Source organism: Micromesistius poutassou (genome assembly GCF_964030765.1).
Source record: "Micromesistius poutassou genome assembly, chromosome: 22".
NCBI lineage: Eukaryota > Metazoa > Chordata > Actinopteri > Gadiformes > Gadidae > Micromesistius > Micromesistius poutassou.
This window is the reverse complement of record NC_140292.1, coordinates 5,887,408-5,904,251: the sequence shown is the minus strand read 5'-3', so window position 1 is coordinate 5,904,251 and position 16,844 is coordinate 5,887,408. Positions and strand designations below refer to the sequence as shown.

The 16,844-nt window shown below is 47.6% G+C and overlaps 1 protein-coding gene across 1 annotated transcript in view; it reads right to left on the bottom strand.

Annotated features, from left to right (window-relative positions):
* Positions 1-16,844, bottom strand: part of wdr70 (WD repeat domain 70) — a 43,031-nt gene that overhangs the window by 13,761 nt on the left and 12,426 nt on the right. The window contains exons 10-13 of the mRNA XM_084486159.1: positions 13,353-13,527; positions 4,244-4,343; positions 3,049-3,133; positions 2,334-2,472 (exon numbers count right to left, since the gene is read on the bottom strand). Of these exons, the coding sequence (XP_084342285.1) occupies positions 2,334-2,472; positions 3,049-3,133; positions 4,244-4,343; positions 13,353-13,527 (499 nt within the window). The remainder of the gene's footprint in view (positions 1-2,333; positions 2,473-3,048; positions 3,134-4,243; positions 4,344-13,352; positions 13,528-16,844) is intronic.

The following is a 16,844-nucleotide window of genomic DNA, read 5'->3' as shown; positions in this document are numbered from 1 at the left end:
CCATGGCAGGTATTTATCAGGAGAGCATAAAACAGCCTCCACTCCCAGAGAGTGTCCCTCCCTCGGGGCCCCGGGAACCCGGGTCTGGGGTTATATAGACTGTTTAGGTAGAGATGATTGGTGGCCCATCCTTTCACTCGGCTGCCTGCTGCACCACTTCATAAAGACTGCACTTAGATTCCCCCCCCCGGCCATCCGAGAGGCAGACCGTGGATGTAAACATAGTAAATAGCTCATTCATCAGCCCCCCCCCCCCCCCCTCCACCACCACCAGCTCTGAGTAGATGTCTCCCAGAAATAACGGATTCCGCTGCAAAAACAAACCTTTGCCACCTTCTGCGGCTGGCCCTGTCGGATGAGGGGTGAGGGCCTGTGGTGTTGGGGGTGTGGACTGGGTGTGATGGAAGGTATGGGGGGTCGGGGGGCCATCAAGAGTCGATGTGGTTGACTAGGATTTCTTTCATTTTGAAGCTATGTGCATTGTTCTTTTGAAAAACCATAGATAAACGTAGCCTCTTGGTGCCGAATCACGGCAGAAACATTACGCTAACGTCAGCTTGGAGCCCAGTTATTTTTTTGCATTATAAATGATAATTTCCTCCACAATTTCATTCACATCTTCCTCACTTGAGCAAAGGTAATTTGGTGCTTATCCTCCCTTCTTAACCCCTTTAGAAGCGCACTACTACTACTATAAAGGAGTTCTGATTCATGCAGATTCATGCAGAAGACAAATTGTCTTCTTGCTTTGTCTCTTCAATGAATTTGAGTTCAGCATTACAATCGTTGACTTACATGCATAAAGGAGAGGCCCATCTAGGGGAGTCTTATCTATACATTGCAGATCTATGGCTTGAGTAGATTTCCTTACTTCCTCCCTTCTATTAATAACCACGCCATAGTCCTGTCTACACTTTGATAGTATGTGGTAGTGTGCTCTTTTGCACGCACACACGCACACGCACACACACACACACAGTTTCTCTTTGTTCTCCTTTCTCTCTCTCTCTTAAAAGTTGTCGAGTCAATCCCCATGAGAAAGTGACTGTCTGAGGCGAGATAGAGACAGAGTTGGAGGCCATTAGCCTACCTCAGACCCCACTGTTATGATTAAACGTACACAGTGGTAAATCTGCTCAAAAGGGGCTGCGGGAACATAGGGAGGAATAAAAGGAGTCGGACCAAAAAAAAGCCAAAGAAAAAAGTGACATGGAGACGGTTTCCCTACGCCTTCATTCTCGCACCTTCGTTGGGGTGTCTCCACCAGATGGATTTAGGAGGCATGAGATTCTATAGTGGCATGGAGTGGTTAAAATCTTTTATTGCATTCTATTTTTTATTTGATCTTTAGTATGTAAAAGAGACAGCAGCCTCCCAAATCTTGCACTTGAATCGGATGTGAAATGAAATCATCCATGGATGCATTGGCTCTTAAAGCAACCGACAGATCACCATGCAAAAAAAAGTTTGCGGTGACGCAGAAAACAAAAAGGTCACATTTCCCCACTTTCTCGTAGTTTGGCAGTAAAAAAAAAGCAGCCCTCGTGACATTCCTCCCTCCACTAAACCTCCCCTAGCATTCTTCTCGATCGAATCCCAAAACGGTGCTCCCGCCAAATAAATTTGTGGCAGGACTGACAAAATGGCCCCCTCACGTCTCCGCTTGAGGGGAATACAGACAAAAACACTCACTAGTTGTGAACCTCACTGCAGTCCGACGGACTCATGCTAGGCTCGGTTTTTCATGCTAGGCTCTTCCCAGAGAGACTGACACTTACTGGGAATGCATAGACGCGCATGGCTTCCATTAAGAGTTGTATTTTACAAGACAGAAACTGCAAGTCGTTTAATTCACCGTTTCCTGGCTCGTTTTCTGGTGTGGCGTTTAAATCTTTGCCGTCTGTAGGACAGTTAAAGACGAAAGCAGAGGCTAACCGATGCAGAGCTGGTTCATCTCATAGTTGCTGAAGTGTGAATCATTATTGACTCTTTTTCCTTCATAAAGTCCACATTATCTCTGGGCCCAGTTTGCTTGGATATAAACAATGTCTAATTTTAAGCATATGGTATTAGAAGGAAGGTTGTGAGTAAAACAATTTAAAACTGTGCATTTTCTATGCAGTTCAATATCAATTAGTAATATTTGCACCCAATGTCACCATTGCAAATGCACACTTTAACTAATAAATACATTTCCCATCAAACATTATTGCATTATTAATTATATCTCTAATTTTAAATATATATTTTTTATATATGCAATACAATCCCCCTACCACTCTTAAGACCATTGTCTGAAGGGTGGCCATAGCGGATGTTGAAGCAGTACTCACTGCGTTGGTCACTTCCACCTCGTAGACCTTCTGGAAGGACGCTCTGTCAAAGAACACCAGCTTCCCGTTGCCCTCGTTCTTTTTCACCGACGTCCCCGTCACCACCAGCTTGTCGTCGGGGCTGAAACAGCAGTCCGTCCTGGAAAGAACGCACAACGCACCATCGGCGAGCCTCATGAGACCGTCCACAGAGTTTTTGTATTTTGCAATGGATATTTTTTGGGGGGGTTCTGGCAGGGCGGCGATCGATTTCCACATATGGGCACGGTCTTGACGATGTTGCAAAGCTGAATAAATAACTAAATCACACTCTTGCTCTGTTCGCTCTGTCTGAATTCGGCTGGAAGTCAAGCAAAAAAACACGGTCTCCTCTGAGAAAGGCCTTCCATGAGGATTTCAGTTGATCTTTTAACAAAATGGTCTATCAAACAAAATGGTTTTGATTGCTCCGTCGATTGCAACACTCCTTTCCGCTCACTCCCATTTAGAGCTGCTGCAGACCTGAACTGAACCTCCCTCCCTCTGAGGGCAGATTCACCCTATCATTTTATTTCTAAAGGGCTTTATTTCTAAAGGCAAGACTGACGTGCAGAGAGAAACAGAACGTGAACTTAGCGATATCGGAATGGCCTCCCCAAGGCCAGCCATCTGCATCACATGTGCTCGAGGATGCAGTCACTCGCCCGGACGACGCTGAGAGGAAGTGGTCACTCACATGGTGAAGTAGGTGGTGAGCCCGGTGGCCACGTTCAGAGGCTTCTTGAAGTTACGTATGTCCCAGGTCTTCAGGGTGTCGTCACCTGGGAGCAGAGGACAGGCGGAGACATGGGCAGGGGGTCAAAGGTCAAAGAGAGATCAGGTCACACACAAGCCGCCGCCACCACCTCCACACAACCGCGTGGACTCATTACTCATTTTCTCATTGCAACAACTTCCTTTGACTTACACTGTTTTGTTTTGATACACTGCCACTATGGCTGCCAAGTTAGGACACCCAAGAACCCTAACCTGTCCCTGGAAGGAGGGATCCCTCTTCTGCGTTCCTTCATTCACGATTATGGGAGTTCTTCCTTGTCCTATAGGGTGCTTAGGTTTAGGGGGAGGTCGTATAATGTGGAGCCTGTAAAGACCTTTGAGGCCGTTACTGTGATTAAGGGCTGTACAAATACAACAAACTTGACTTGATTGACTTGACTGCATCTGGTCTCTCCTAATGTTGTTTTAGGACTGCAGTGGACTGTAATGCACGACCAAATGTTCATTCAACAAACATTTGTTTAATACATGTAAGCAATGACTGCTAACAGTCTGTTTATTGGTTGTTTCTATGGTTAATCCAGTGTTTGGAAGTGCTACCCTTGACAGAAACTAATCAACTAAGAGCTAAGAGTAAACACTGGAACTTTCCACGTATGTGTATCAGTGCCTGATGTTTATTTTGTTGATTGAGTCTAATTTCTCGTTTTGATTAGAGATTAGCTGTCGTCTGGCTGCAGAAGCCAATTTTGTTTGGCATCTGCCAAACAAAATAATAGCGCGGAATACCATAAAATCCCCAAAATTGGTAGGCAGCAAAAGATAATTTCTCCAGCTCCTGAATTATACCGTTGTCATATGCCACATTGTAAGGGTGCGGGTTAGGGCTGGCAGTGGTTTTCAGGGTGTGGTAAGGGCTGGCAGTGGTTTTCAGGGTGTGGTAAGGGCTGGCAGTAGTTTTATGGGTACAGTAAGGGCTGACAGTAGTTTTAAGGGTAAAGTAAGGGCTGGCAGTAGTTCTTAAGGATACAGTAAGGACGGGCCGTAGTTTAAACTAGTGTCATCCCATAATGTACCGTATTTAAGGTTACTGTACATTATAGGATGACACTAGTTCAAACGATACAGTAAGTAAGTCAGTAATGTGTTGTTACCTCCGCGAGAGGCCAGAGTGGTGCCATCGTAGGAGAAGGCGAGGCAGGACGGGTCAGAGCCCGGGGTGTGGGCCTGCTTGCAGTGGAACTTTGTGTGGACCTGGGAGTAGAAGGAAAAGGGAGTAAATTGAATAGGCTTACGTTGAGATAAGCCAGTTTATAATGAGCCATTTCTATGTAACTCCAAGGCTTCTCACTTTACCTCCTTTAATCCCGTATGACCGCAGCAGTGTATAGCAGTGTGTGAGAAGAGGCGATGGATCGTTGGATAACAAATTTAAGCTATGCTTTGAACCACTACTTAGATTACACACTTATCTATACTTGTCTTACAATATCCAAACTGCAGTTTACGCAAGTACTTACAGTGCCCTTGCTTTTGTTCCCTACGGGTGGTAAGCATTCAAAAACACGACTATTGAGAAAAGACTACAACATTCAGAACTACTCATCTAAATTACCTGTAAAATTCAATTCTGGTAACAATTTGTGAGTTTGAAATGGTGCGTAATATTACTGGCATGGACTAGCGTGACAGCCCCCGGAAAAAGGTCAGGAAGAAATTGAAAGAATAAAGTTTCTTCTTTTTTTTTGACATGGAAACCCCTTTGAAAAAGGTTTTTTTCTCCATGCATGTTGAACTCTGCCACTGCAGTAACATAAAGACCTTTTCATGCTCCCTCTGTTCAAAAACAACATGCGGTTCCCATTTCCTCCCGGGACACCGTACACTGTTGGACTCAAGCGAGAGTCAACCTCCACCTATGAAATCCTAGCAGCCTTTATCCACATTACATTAACCACACGCTGAAGCATCCGAAAATGTAGCCTGGCGAGCTCCAGTGTACGTCTGACAGCTGCTGTTTGGTTGTTTTTTAATCGATATCTACTGCAGCATCGCGGTGGCTTGGTTTACACCTTCACCACAAAGCCCAATGTTTTATAAAATACATGATCTTCGCCAATGGCCAGCGAAGACTTTGAGAGCTCAACTTAGCCGCTTTCTTGATACAGTACACGGGTCAACGATATCCAAGATAAACATCATTTAAATCAAGCACCTGATGTCATTATGTCTTACTTTGGGTAAGGCGTACAACTCATGAGTTTGAAATGAATACGTTGGTTTTTTTTGCGATGTGTACATTTGAATTCTTTGGCTTATGAAAAACCAATGCTGACCTTTAAGGACATTAAACTCCAGCTGCTATAAATTAAAGAAAATAAATTTGATTATACTTGGATTTGCAGCTAAAGGTGTGACTAGTTAAGTGGGCAAATCTCTATATCTCTACTAGTTGGCATGTACAACGGAGAAACTTCTGAAGACAACATCCCTAAATTGCATTATAAAATTTTAGAAAACGGGTGGCTTAAATCAAGCGATCTGATTGGTTCCTAACTGTTGTATAATGAGCGTATACACACGGCTATGACGCCCATTCAGTTTACAGAGTTCCGTATCACTCCGAGCCTAACTTGTACTAATGTTTATTAATATATAAAAGCAATAGCATAGTTCACTGAAGCCTAAAAATATGTTGATTGATGGAGAGGGTAGAAATGTTGTAAAGCAACAGGCATACGGTGAGTGAACTGCTCGATAGTAGGCTAAATTGCTGGTGAACCAAGCTACTGTCTCTAGCCTTCTCTCTGAAGGACACTACCGTGTGTTGCATAGCAACCACTGCGCACTTTGTAGGCAGCCAGGAGGGACTACATTTTTGTATTTGTTAAAAAAAATGCTTTTCCGACTTTCTCGCTTTTTCAAAATTGAGGGTGTCTATGACTTTCATTTGGCCATACTTACGTAACCGTTTTATAAAAGCAATAGATCACTTCAGTCAGTGAAATGTGTTCATTATACCACAGTAAAGGGCACAGCCTGTCGTGATCTATTGCTTAAGTATAATCCCAATAAAGACAAAGAGTTCTGAATGGGGAACAGTTCATTCCATCATTATTTTTAATGACCTTTTCAAAAAAGGAAAATGGAACAATGGCATCTAAACACCCACCAGCCTCTGCATTCAGGAGGGAGGGGCCATTGTCTATGTCGCTGAGCCATTTAAAAGGCATATTTTGTTCAGGAAACCCTGAAAACCTCATTCCATAATATGGCTAACCCCCCCCCCCCCCCCCCCCCCCCGGCTCCCATCCATCCCAGACTCACTCCCTGGGCAGATAGATGCCGTTAAACTCCAGTCCGGCCAACAGGTGTCTCCAAGATGGTGGGCCATACCGTGTTACCTCAGTGCGTATTCTGAGTGCTTTACTGCTGGAGCGCAGGCGGTGCACAGTATAAACTGGGCCAAGGCAAGGTCGCCGTAGGAGGGAGGCATTACCATTCACCCCCTCGTTTAATCCCAGAGAGGATACAAAGAATAGGCATAAAAAGTGGAAGGCACGCAAAATATAGGGGATGGATCCCATAGTAAAAAAAAGGGCTTTGCCTAGCACTATATGGTGGATATCTGATATCCCGGACGTAAAGCTGTGCTAAAGTGTAGCTTTAGTTTAACCTGGGCTCACGGCCACAAGGCCAGGGCTCTGAGGGTCGCTGAGCACTGAAAACATCACAGGTAACTCAGAAGGACATTTTTGTGGCAGGAATTATGTATTAAAAACATGCATTGAAAAAGGGGATTACAGAAAATGTGTGCAAGAATGTTGAGGCGCCGATAAGAGAAGTGCTGGCTATAAAAGAGAAGGACATGGGGGCTACGGCGAGCCGAGGAGGAGAGCCAGGGGGGGAAATGAGTTATGGCGCCCTTAAGATAGATACAAGAAGAGGAAACGTGGTCATAAGCACTTGAATCCCACAGTAAATGGAAGGGAAGTTATTAACCTGGGGGGGAGAGATAACGCCACTATCCTGAGCTGCAGATAAGGCGTTCCTTTTCTTATTCGCTGCCTTCCGAGCGCTGGCTCACCTTGCTCTGCTGGCGTCCCTTCCTAAAATGGTAATTTTCTGGCGCTTTTTTGTTAACTTTTTTTTTTCTTTTTTTTTCATGTTGCATCTCTTTTTTTTTTAAACTCATGCAAGCTCTTCTCTTACTTGTGATGTCATTCAATGTTCAATCTATTCCTTGCAGGGGGTATGACTATTGCTTGGAATTCATTACAACTTAAAACCAAATAGAGGGTTCTCTTTGCTTCGAGGGCATCTTAACTCCACTTAGAATGTTTTTAATAAAACAAACAAAACTAAGTAATAAATGATGCGAATGTCAGTGTTTCGAAAGGGATAAGAACTTTTCCTTCCCCCGGCAGGGCTGGCTGGCTCACCTCTTCTCCCTGAGCTGAACTCCAGATACAAGATAAGCAGAGTTGCTTCAGGGTGGAACATTTTTTGGGACAACTTTCAACATTAAATATTCAGACTCTATGCCCGTTATCAGAGTTCACGAGAGAGGTAAGAACGTGTCTGCAATAGAGTGTGTAGAGAAAGTCAAACTGAAGAAGTTTTGAGGTCAAGGCAAGACAAATATATAAATGATAACATAGCAATCACACAGTAATTGTCTTCCAAATACTCAAATCTGTTAGGCCAGACCAGTAATCAAAAGATGCAGACAAACGTGGAACATGTTGGATCCATAGTTAACAAATAATAATATCCCTCATCCCTCATCCTATTCCTATGAAGCTTGTGTGGGCTCTTATGATGGTCTTGTTGGTGTTTGTTGGTGGAGGGCTGGCAGGTGACACTCCCTTCCTGTGATAATCTATGCGGCCGGCCTGTGAAACACGATTCGTTTGAAGCTTCTTCACACCTCACAAGTTTCAATCGGATCAGTGTGTGGCTGCACTGACCTAAGCTAAGTGTGTGCCTCAAAGTGCAACCTCCGCTAAATTATGAATGTTAAAACACCCAAAACCACATCATCATTTCCATTTTTGGTTGTACTTTTCCAACTTATTTTTACAGTTTTTTCACTCGGCCGTCTCCTAGTGCATTCTGGGAGAAGGTGTCAGCATTCCACATCAGGTATTTTGTTGCCTACCAAAATTTCACACAGGACGAGTAGACGGGAATAGCAAATACCAATACAATATCAGCCATCTTGTAAGCAGGTGACATCACGTTCAAAAGAACGCGGTAAGACCCAAAGTCTTGACGATGCAAACCTATCATATTTTCATTTGCAGGGTAATCGTTTGGAATGCAACTGTATTCTTGCAATGCATTTCTCCGTGTCGAGAGATGAGCGACTGCAGCACAATGTAGGGAGGCCATGCAGTATTGCGAGCGTGCCGTCGGATCACCAAGCACCAAGTCCTGCAGCGAGGCTGGCATTGCAGCATGCATGGCTGTAGCACGCAGGAACCTTTACCAAACGCACAACCCCACACAAACACACACAGCTTTGCGAGACACTCTGCACAAAACCACAACCATGGTGGGGGGGGGGGGTGGCGTTGGGTTTCATCCCTGAGAGGACGATGATGATGATGATGATGATGATGATGATCCACCACAGGCAGCAACTATTCCTGTCCATGCCATCCAAGTGATGTTATATAAATATTGCCCACCACCACCAGTCTCCGCCCCCCTCCCCCCCCTTCCACGCTTCACGGCGGCGACACACACACCTGAGACACTTTATGATGCCCTGTGTGTCGCCAGATCTGGGATCTCGCCGACCCCTCTACGCCTCAAGGATCAAGTGGCCAAACCACAGCCCGGAACAGCTGCTCTGGTCTGTCATGGAAATCAACAAGTGGCGGGTAGTAACACTGTGTGTGTGTGTGTGTGTGTGTGTGTGTGTGTGTGTGTGTGTGTGTGTGTGTGTGTGTGTGTGTGTGTGTGTGTGTGTGTGTGTGTGTGTGTGTGACACAGAGAGAGAGTGTGCCCGGCGTGTGTGTGTGTGTGTGTTCATATCTGATACCTCACACGAGTATGCGTCCGCGATCCTGACGTGCCTTCTGTGAGTGGGAATACTTGCGTGCTCTTTGGTGTACTCCTCAGCTACACAATGTACCGATAAAGTGAGGCATGTCACCCTGAGCCCCATCGCCCCGAGCCACGGCCGCCACACCCCCACCACACCCCCACACGACCCCGTCCCCAACACCACCAGTCGCAGAATAAGAGGATCATATTGAGGAATTGGGAGGTCATTGGGAAAGCGGTATTTTGGTAGCTGTAGTACAGGCAGTCTTTGGTTTTCAGCTATATATATTTATTAATAAAAGATATACCGTTTGGTTTAGACTTATCCCAAGCATGCGAGTGCAGCACAATACATTGCTAGCATCGGTGGCCCCGGTGAGAATCGAAACCCTAACTCCGGGCGGTGTTCATGCAATGCTCCACTAATGGGGAAACCATGCATCCAAATCCTCGGCTCTACATTTTTCGACCCCCCGGTGGGACTCCTGGCTCCCCAGGCTCCTGGGTGTCTCTTTTGCCGGGTCTTATCTTTTATGACCCAGGGAGGATTTACTGGTTGGCAGTGACACTGTGCAGAGTCACACTGCTGAGCTGAGGGTCCCATCAGTCTGCTGACTCTTAATGCACGGGCCTGCCAGCACCGGTGGTCGATTCATGCAGAAAATAGTAAATCTGTTTGACTGGAATTGGAATTGGAAGGGCAGAGTGGGAAATAGGAGAGTTTAGAACTCACATCATGTTAAGCAACCCAACCATAATAAAGCAGGGATCAATGCATTGTTGCGTCATTGGCGTGGAGCAAGAGGGGTAGAGTCGGGTTGTACAAGGGGATGGCTCATACATTGAACAAAAAAGCAAATTAAAAGATTGTCAGAATTGATCACGCATTTCCCTTGAGCAATGAAAGCTCCTCAGAGAACAATGACCTCACCGCATTCCACTGATCTCCTCAGTGATGTTCTGGAACCGAGGCCAGCACCTTCCACCCAGAGCCCGTTGCCCGGGGCACGACAGACCGCACTTCACCTGGCAACCATGCATATGAACCCTGGCAATTTTGGCCTGGACCTCTGAGGCTCCATGCAGGAGCACGCAATCACCGTCTCGGGGGCAGGGCCGGCGGGGGAGACCTTCCTGACTGCTATCACTGGATCAATCAGCCCGTGCCAGAGTTCAGGAGTGAGATGTGTCAGCCCCAATAGATCGCCCTGCACACTGAGCCCCGGATCAAGGTCAGGAGTGGGATTGATCTCGTCTGGGTGCATACTCGGTGCATGAGTAACTGGTGGTGATACAGCAGTGAGTAAGGTCTCACTTATATAGACAGAGAGAGAGAGACAGAGACAGAGACAGAGAGACAGGGAGAGACACACAGAGACAGGGAGAGAGATAGATATAGAGATATAGAGCGAGAGATAGAAAGAGAGAGCGAGAGAGAGCACATATAGGACAAGTCCTTTTTAGGGCTCATCATCTGAATGTAAAACATTGGACCGGTGATTCAAAGACCAATTGTAAGTCGTTATTTCTTTTGTTTATCTGCCTCTTGGGACTTTGTGTCCCATTCAAGTGTGGAAGACAAGGAGGACCGGAGGCAGCGGGGTTGGAGGGCAGTCTTGACCTCTGTATCGCAAGCCTGATAGGCTCAGGTTTCTGTGAATCAGGGATCACACACTGTTATTGTAAGCTGCCAGTGGGAGCAGGGTAAATATTTAGCATTAGTGAAGCACAGGTAATAAATTAAGAGCACTTTTAATAAGGTGCAGTCAGCGGCTAAAGAAAGCCCCGTTTAGTTTAAGGTGGGTGGGAAAGGGCAGAGCGTGGGTGGGCGGGGGCTAAAAGGTTTGCGCTGTGTGTGAACTTGGGTATGTGCGTGAGACGTGTGTGTGTGTGTGCTGAAAAGGGCAGTGGGGGAGAAAGGGGGGCAACATGACTCAAAGCCCAAACGTACGCTTCCACGCTGAATGGGTGAATTGGCGAGGGAGAAAAGAAACAAATTCCTCAGTCAGACGCGACAGTGCGTGCTCCGCCAGACGGAACAAAAAGCGCCGCTGATTGTTTTGTGTAATAACCATGCAGCCTACTTCCCCGTTTGAATAATCTGGACCCCCCTCCGTGTGCATAATCACGCTGTTCCGACTCGCCGGCTACAGCTTGATTGTCAATGTCACCGCCCTCAGATAACAGAATCGCTCAACCTCATCCGATTGAGGCAAGGGGTATCGGAGGACGAAGAATGCAAAAGGATTAAAAAAGGACAGATGTACACAATAAGAGGGAACAATAATAGCACTACAACATCCAATCCTTTATGAGTGTGTTAGGGAAGGAATGTGTGCGTGTGATGTGTAAATACAGTTGGGAAGATATTAGCATAACAAGGAGGCGCAGATTTGATTGACAACCGGAGCGGTGCGCGGCAAACGGACAAATCCTCCGTGGTTAGCGGTCGGGCGAGACGTTTCCAGTTCAAACCACTCAAACCCCATCCAAAACTCTCTCGCGCGCTTCTCCCCCTCCCCATGGCTCTCTAGCCGGGGTGAGTTCACGAGCTGTGACAGTAGTAAGCGACCGAGCGAGCCACGGGCAGCCCAAAGCCACTTTCTGCTCGACCCCTCCATGGGCAGCCGAGCACCGGGGTGGTTTTCGTGGTGCTACCTCGACACGGAGCACGAGAGTGTCACCTTGGAAACCCTTGAGGAAAAGGGAGGGGTTTTTTTTGGACGGAGAGACTAGGCGAGCGGGAGCCAGCCCAGAGCTGGGAGAGGAGAAGATCGACGAGGTCATTTGGAGAAGCCCGTATTTGCGGGAAAGGGGGAAATCGGACAGATTACTTATTCATTAGAGGCGTCAAACAGAGATACGCGCTCTTTCTCCACAGTCATATTTTTTTAACCGCAGTGAGGCTCAGTCGTGTATCTCTTGTGTAAACAGTGCCGATCCCCGAGAGGAATGCATCCCTAAAGCCAAAAACCACTATTAACCTCAACCACCAGGAACGAAGAGAAATGAAATGCGCCCACTTCGCTTAATTGCATAATTAACAAAGAGTGGAGACGAATAAAAAGTACAAAAGATGGTGATTAGACCTCCATGGATGTCCAATCCATCATCATACATCACCACTACACTACAACAGCACAGGTCCCAAGGGGACCAGACTTACACCGCAGATGTATGCAGATGTATGAGACAATGATAGGGGGAGTTTGGCTTCGATGTGGGTGAAAACAACACTTATATTTGTCAGCCAATCAAACAGACTGCAGCAAGAGGTGGTGATTTAGAGCAAGGAAGTGCAGACATTGGCCCTCGTCAACCTGGTGCTTCTGGAGACCAGCTTAAGGCAAATCAGCATTGACATAGCTTAAGGCGTTCACTGCTATCCTGGATCATGTATGTAGGAAGCTGCAGACATTTTCCTGGATGTTTTACAGTTTGAAATCGAAATATGTTCGTAATATAGGTCACAGGGGGCGAATATCCATGCTGGTAATACTTTCCATTCGAATAATTGTTGATCAAGGGAATTTATGAAGATATGAAACAAGTCAACATATGGCCTACGTGCAGCTGAACCTCCAGAAGTGGACTGGAAGTTCAGTTTTTCTCAAAAATATTTCATGCTTGAAAAGTGTTCCAAAAGAAAGGTTTTTCTATTTCTGGAAAACAGTCAAAGTCAAGTGATACACCCTAATTGGCGTCCACAAAGCAGGCAGCGGTTCCAGGTCTTCTTCAACCATTGTATTAAGACCGACTGCTCTACTGTGAGTGATAGCATACATCCCAATGATTCAATATTTTCATTTCAGCGTCCTGTCTCGATTTGGCCTTTACAATGCGGAGTGTTTGCATTCCATTATATCCATAACACAACACACAGATAACAGGGAACGGGCATGGTTTAAATTAAGGCCATTTGCCAAAACACAAGCATCACTCTCCCACCCATGGCTTTATTTAACAACATGCGTCCTGCTCTGTTGTCGTGACCTTCTCAACTATGACCCCAGTGCCCTGTGACCAGTTGACCCATGTCTCTGCCCACCCCCCTCCACTCCCCTCCCCCTCACCCCCCACCCAGGAACCATAACACCACAGTCCAAGTTCCCATCCTGGACTTCTACCTATCCTCCCTGCCCCCCTGCCTGTGTGTTGGTATTTGTAGCTGTGGGTGGGGTGGGATGGGATGGGGAGATAAGGACTCACGCTGAGGTTGCGGTCCCAGATCTGGATGCTGCCGTCCTGGCAGCCGGCGGCGATGAGCTTGCCGTCGCGGCTGTAGGCGCAGCAGGTGGGCGTGACCTTCTTCCCCTGAAAGGTGCGGGGCTTGAACACCGACTTGTGCTTCTTGTCGTTGTTCACGTCCCACGTGCGCACCGTGCTGCAGAGAGAGAGACAGACCGAGAGAGAGAGAGAGACATAGACAGAGACAGAGAGAGAGAGACAGAGACATAGAGAGAAGCAGAGATGGAGACAGAAAACAGAAAGACAGAAAACAAGAGCGAGAGAGACAGACAACATAGAAAGACAAAGACAAAGACAGAGAAACAGAGGGAGAGAACAATTACCACATGGAGCAAGAATGTACAAATTCACAAAAAGGCTTTTAAATTACGGGAAAAGCACACGTTTCTTTGTTCTTCTTGATGGAAAGCACAAAGGGCATCAGCACAGCTCCACATTTGTTGTCAGCATGTGCCGAGTTCCTCTGATGCGCCCGGCCTATTCTCGGCCCCATTGACAAAACGTGAGCAGTTTACAAATCCCACCGGGGCTTACAGTGAGCCCCAGCAGGGGAGTACGTGATGGACAACACACACACACACACACACACATACATACACACACACACACGAAACTGAGGGAACAGCAGAGCAGGCTGAAATCCCATGACTGCAGCTCCCAGGAAATCCTGATTCTCTTCCCTACATCTGCTCAACACATTAGCCACCCATACAACCAGGAGGCAAAAGGAATTAAAACCCAAAACATTCCTCATTTAAATGTGTGGAGGATTTCAACAGGATGGGGTTTTTTATGCGGCAGAAGCAAATGCTTTTTCAGTTGGCACAAATATAAAAATCGCTAAAATGTCCGGTAGACTTCCAAAACGAATAATATGCTGCACTCATATTGGCCAGAAATCATTAACGTTAACAGATTGTTAAGAATTGACATATTACTTTCAGATGTTACAGTAATAACAATAACATATTTTCTCAATATATGATCAATAGCATGAAGCGTTACTGCACACTGAACACTGGAAACCATCAACACCGCTCAATTATAAGTCTTGCATGTGAATCAAACAACAAACCCAGCCAACAGGAGTACTACAGCCTAATACACAACTAATTTGTGACCAGACGCCAGCGAGATGATTCAGATCAAACAAGGAAGAACATGCAACCTTTGAACACAACTTCCTGCCTGAAGGAGAGGGGGAGGAAGGGGGAGAGGGGGGGCGTCCTTACAGCCTCCTTTAACATCACTCGTCAATACACTTACCTAGCCATCCAGCCCTGCACCAGCTGTCTTCACGCTACTAAACCACACAGAGTCCTCGACTACGGGTGAGGAAGATGAGATAAAATATCGATAAGAGGGTTGTGGAAGGAGCTGGGGGGAGATGGGGGATGCAGATAAACAGCATTACGAGAGGAAGCAAGGGGGAGAGTAAGAGAGCGAGCCCACCCCCCCCCCCCCCCCCCCGATACCGGCGGCCAGGGCCCTTCAGGACGACCCGGGCCCTCATCAAAACAGACAGGGGTCAGCCGCCAGTGGTTTACACAAGAAGACGAGGCGCGTGTAAACATGCACGCACACACACACACACCGCTTGCACGAGCGCACACACACACACACACACACACACACACACACACAGGAAAGAGTGTGTCCAAGTGTGTGTGTGTGACCCGCTGGCTGCTTGAGTGAGCGTGACCCACGGGGTCGTGGGGGGTCAGCTCCGCAGGGTAAACACACAGACAGCCAGGGCCTGCTAACGGCTGGACGGGGGGGTTACTCCTCTTCCTACGGCGCTGGGGACAACACCCCCCCCCCCCCCCCCCACTCCCTATCCCTCGCCCGCTAGCAGACCCACACACTCGCCTGACCCGTGACGTGGCTTAAAGAAGGGGTGGTCTGTGTACTGCCCTCCTTAATCCAATGGACCGTTCCGCATCAGTGCTCCTCCCAGGCTGCCGCTACCTGCGTTGCTACTAGGCCGAACCCGCCATCGTCTCCTTCAGAGCGACAGCAGGAGAAGCGGGGGATGTACAAAACCAGCCTGTGTTTACGTGACAGTGCCCGACAGAGTGTGTCTGCATCCAGGGTAGGTAGTGGGGAGCGGTGGTTGGGGGGGAGGAGGGGGGGGGGGGATGGATGTGGGTGGTGTTGGGAGGGTGGAGGGCGGGAGGTCGGTTTCATCCGCCACGTATGGCATGACGGATGGCTCCACCTGCCGCCCACCGCAGACGTCTCGCTGGCGTGTTTACAGAGGAGCGCGGGCGTCTGTCACGACAATAAGACACCGTAACCTTTCGCGTCGCGCACGCCGCCGCCAAGAATGCAATCTATCGTCTATCTCTTTCCAAAACATGGCACCGCTGGCTGACAGGGGGGGGGGGGGGGAGAGAGAGCGAGGGAGAGTGAGAGCGAGAGAGGGGGAGACAGGGCTTTTGAATCTCGTGCCGCCGCCTCACCTGTCAGGGGCCAGGCGCAGGGAAAGGGCAGGAGAAAGAGCATCCGCCCGTTAAACTAATCAGCCTGTGTGGGATCGAATCCCGGCAATCAAATCAGCGTACGGGGAATAACGATCGCCGGACGGGGACCAGCGACCGTATTGTGTAAACCTTCAGATAATCGAACTTTTGTGATTTCATTTCATATCCAACCCACCCGAGGCGGGAAAACCAAAGCGGTATTCATTAGGAGGCGGTCGAGTTGTAAACGGGACACGAAACTACGGAATGGTGCATTCCTTCTCTGTCATTCGCCATTCTTACGAGGTGACAAGGCGTTCACACGCAGCGCGGGGACGAATCAAAACATTTGGGCCAATCAGGGGACTATTTACTCTTAGCTCTCGTTCCCCCCTGGTCCCCCTCTTGTTTTCCCCTCCGTCAGCACCGCCCTTTCCCTCCTCTGCTGCACATGCTTAAGAATCCGAGGTGGGAATGTGATAAAAGACGAGGGCCATACAGCCCCAGTCGACCATGCACTCTTTTTACGAGGTAGCAGGGCCGTTCACACATCACACCCAGGGGGAAGGGGGCCTCACTGGGGCCCCCCACTCCGACACAGATTCTATCAGCAATAGGTCTGGTGTGTTGGGTGGTGGTTGTGGAGGTTGTGGTGGTAGTGGCGGTGGAGGCTTTGACCACTCCCTGAGATGGAGGGATATGGTGGAGGAAAACACTAATAAACAAGAGGATAATCAAGAGTTTTGGGTGTTGTAGAAGGGTTTCATAACTGATGTAGCGGGGGGGAGGTAAAGGAGATAAAGCACTCATAAGGAGAGGACTGGAAGAAGCTGAGCAAAAGAGAATCATTGCAGTCCAAGTATGTTGAGGTATTAAGACACTCACAAACAGACATCGTTGTTATTTGTGGTACACCGTTGAAGGTGGAAAACATTGTTCAAAAAGAGCTCAGCAATATTGGTTTGCAAGGCCAGGATACTCATTTTACGAT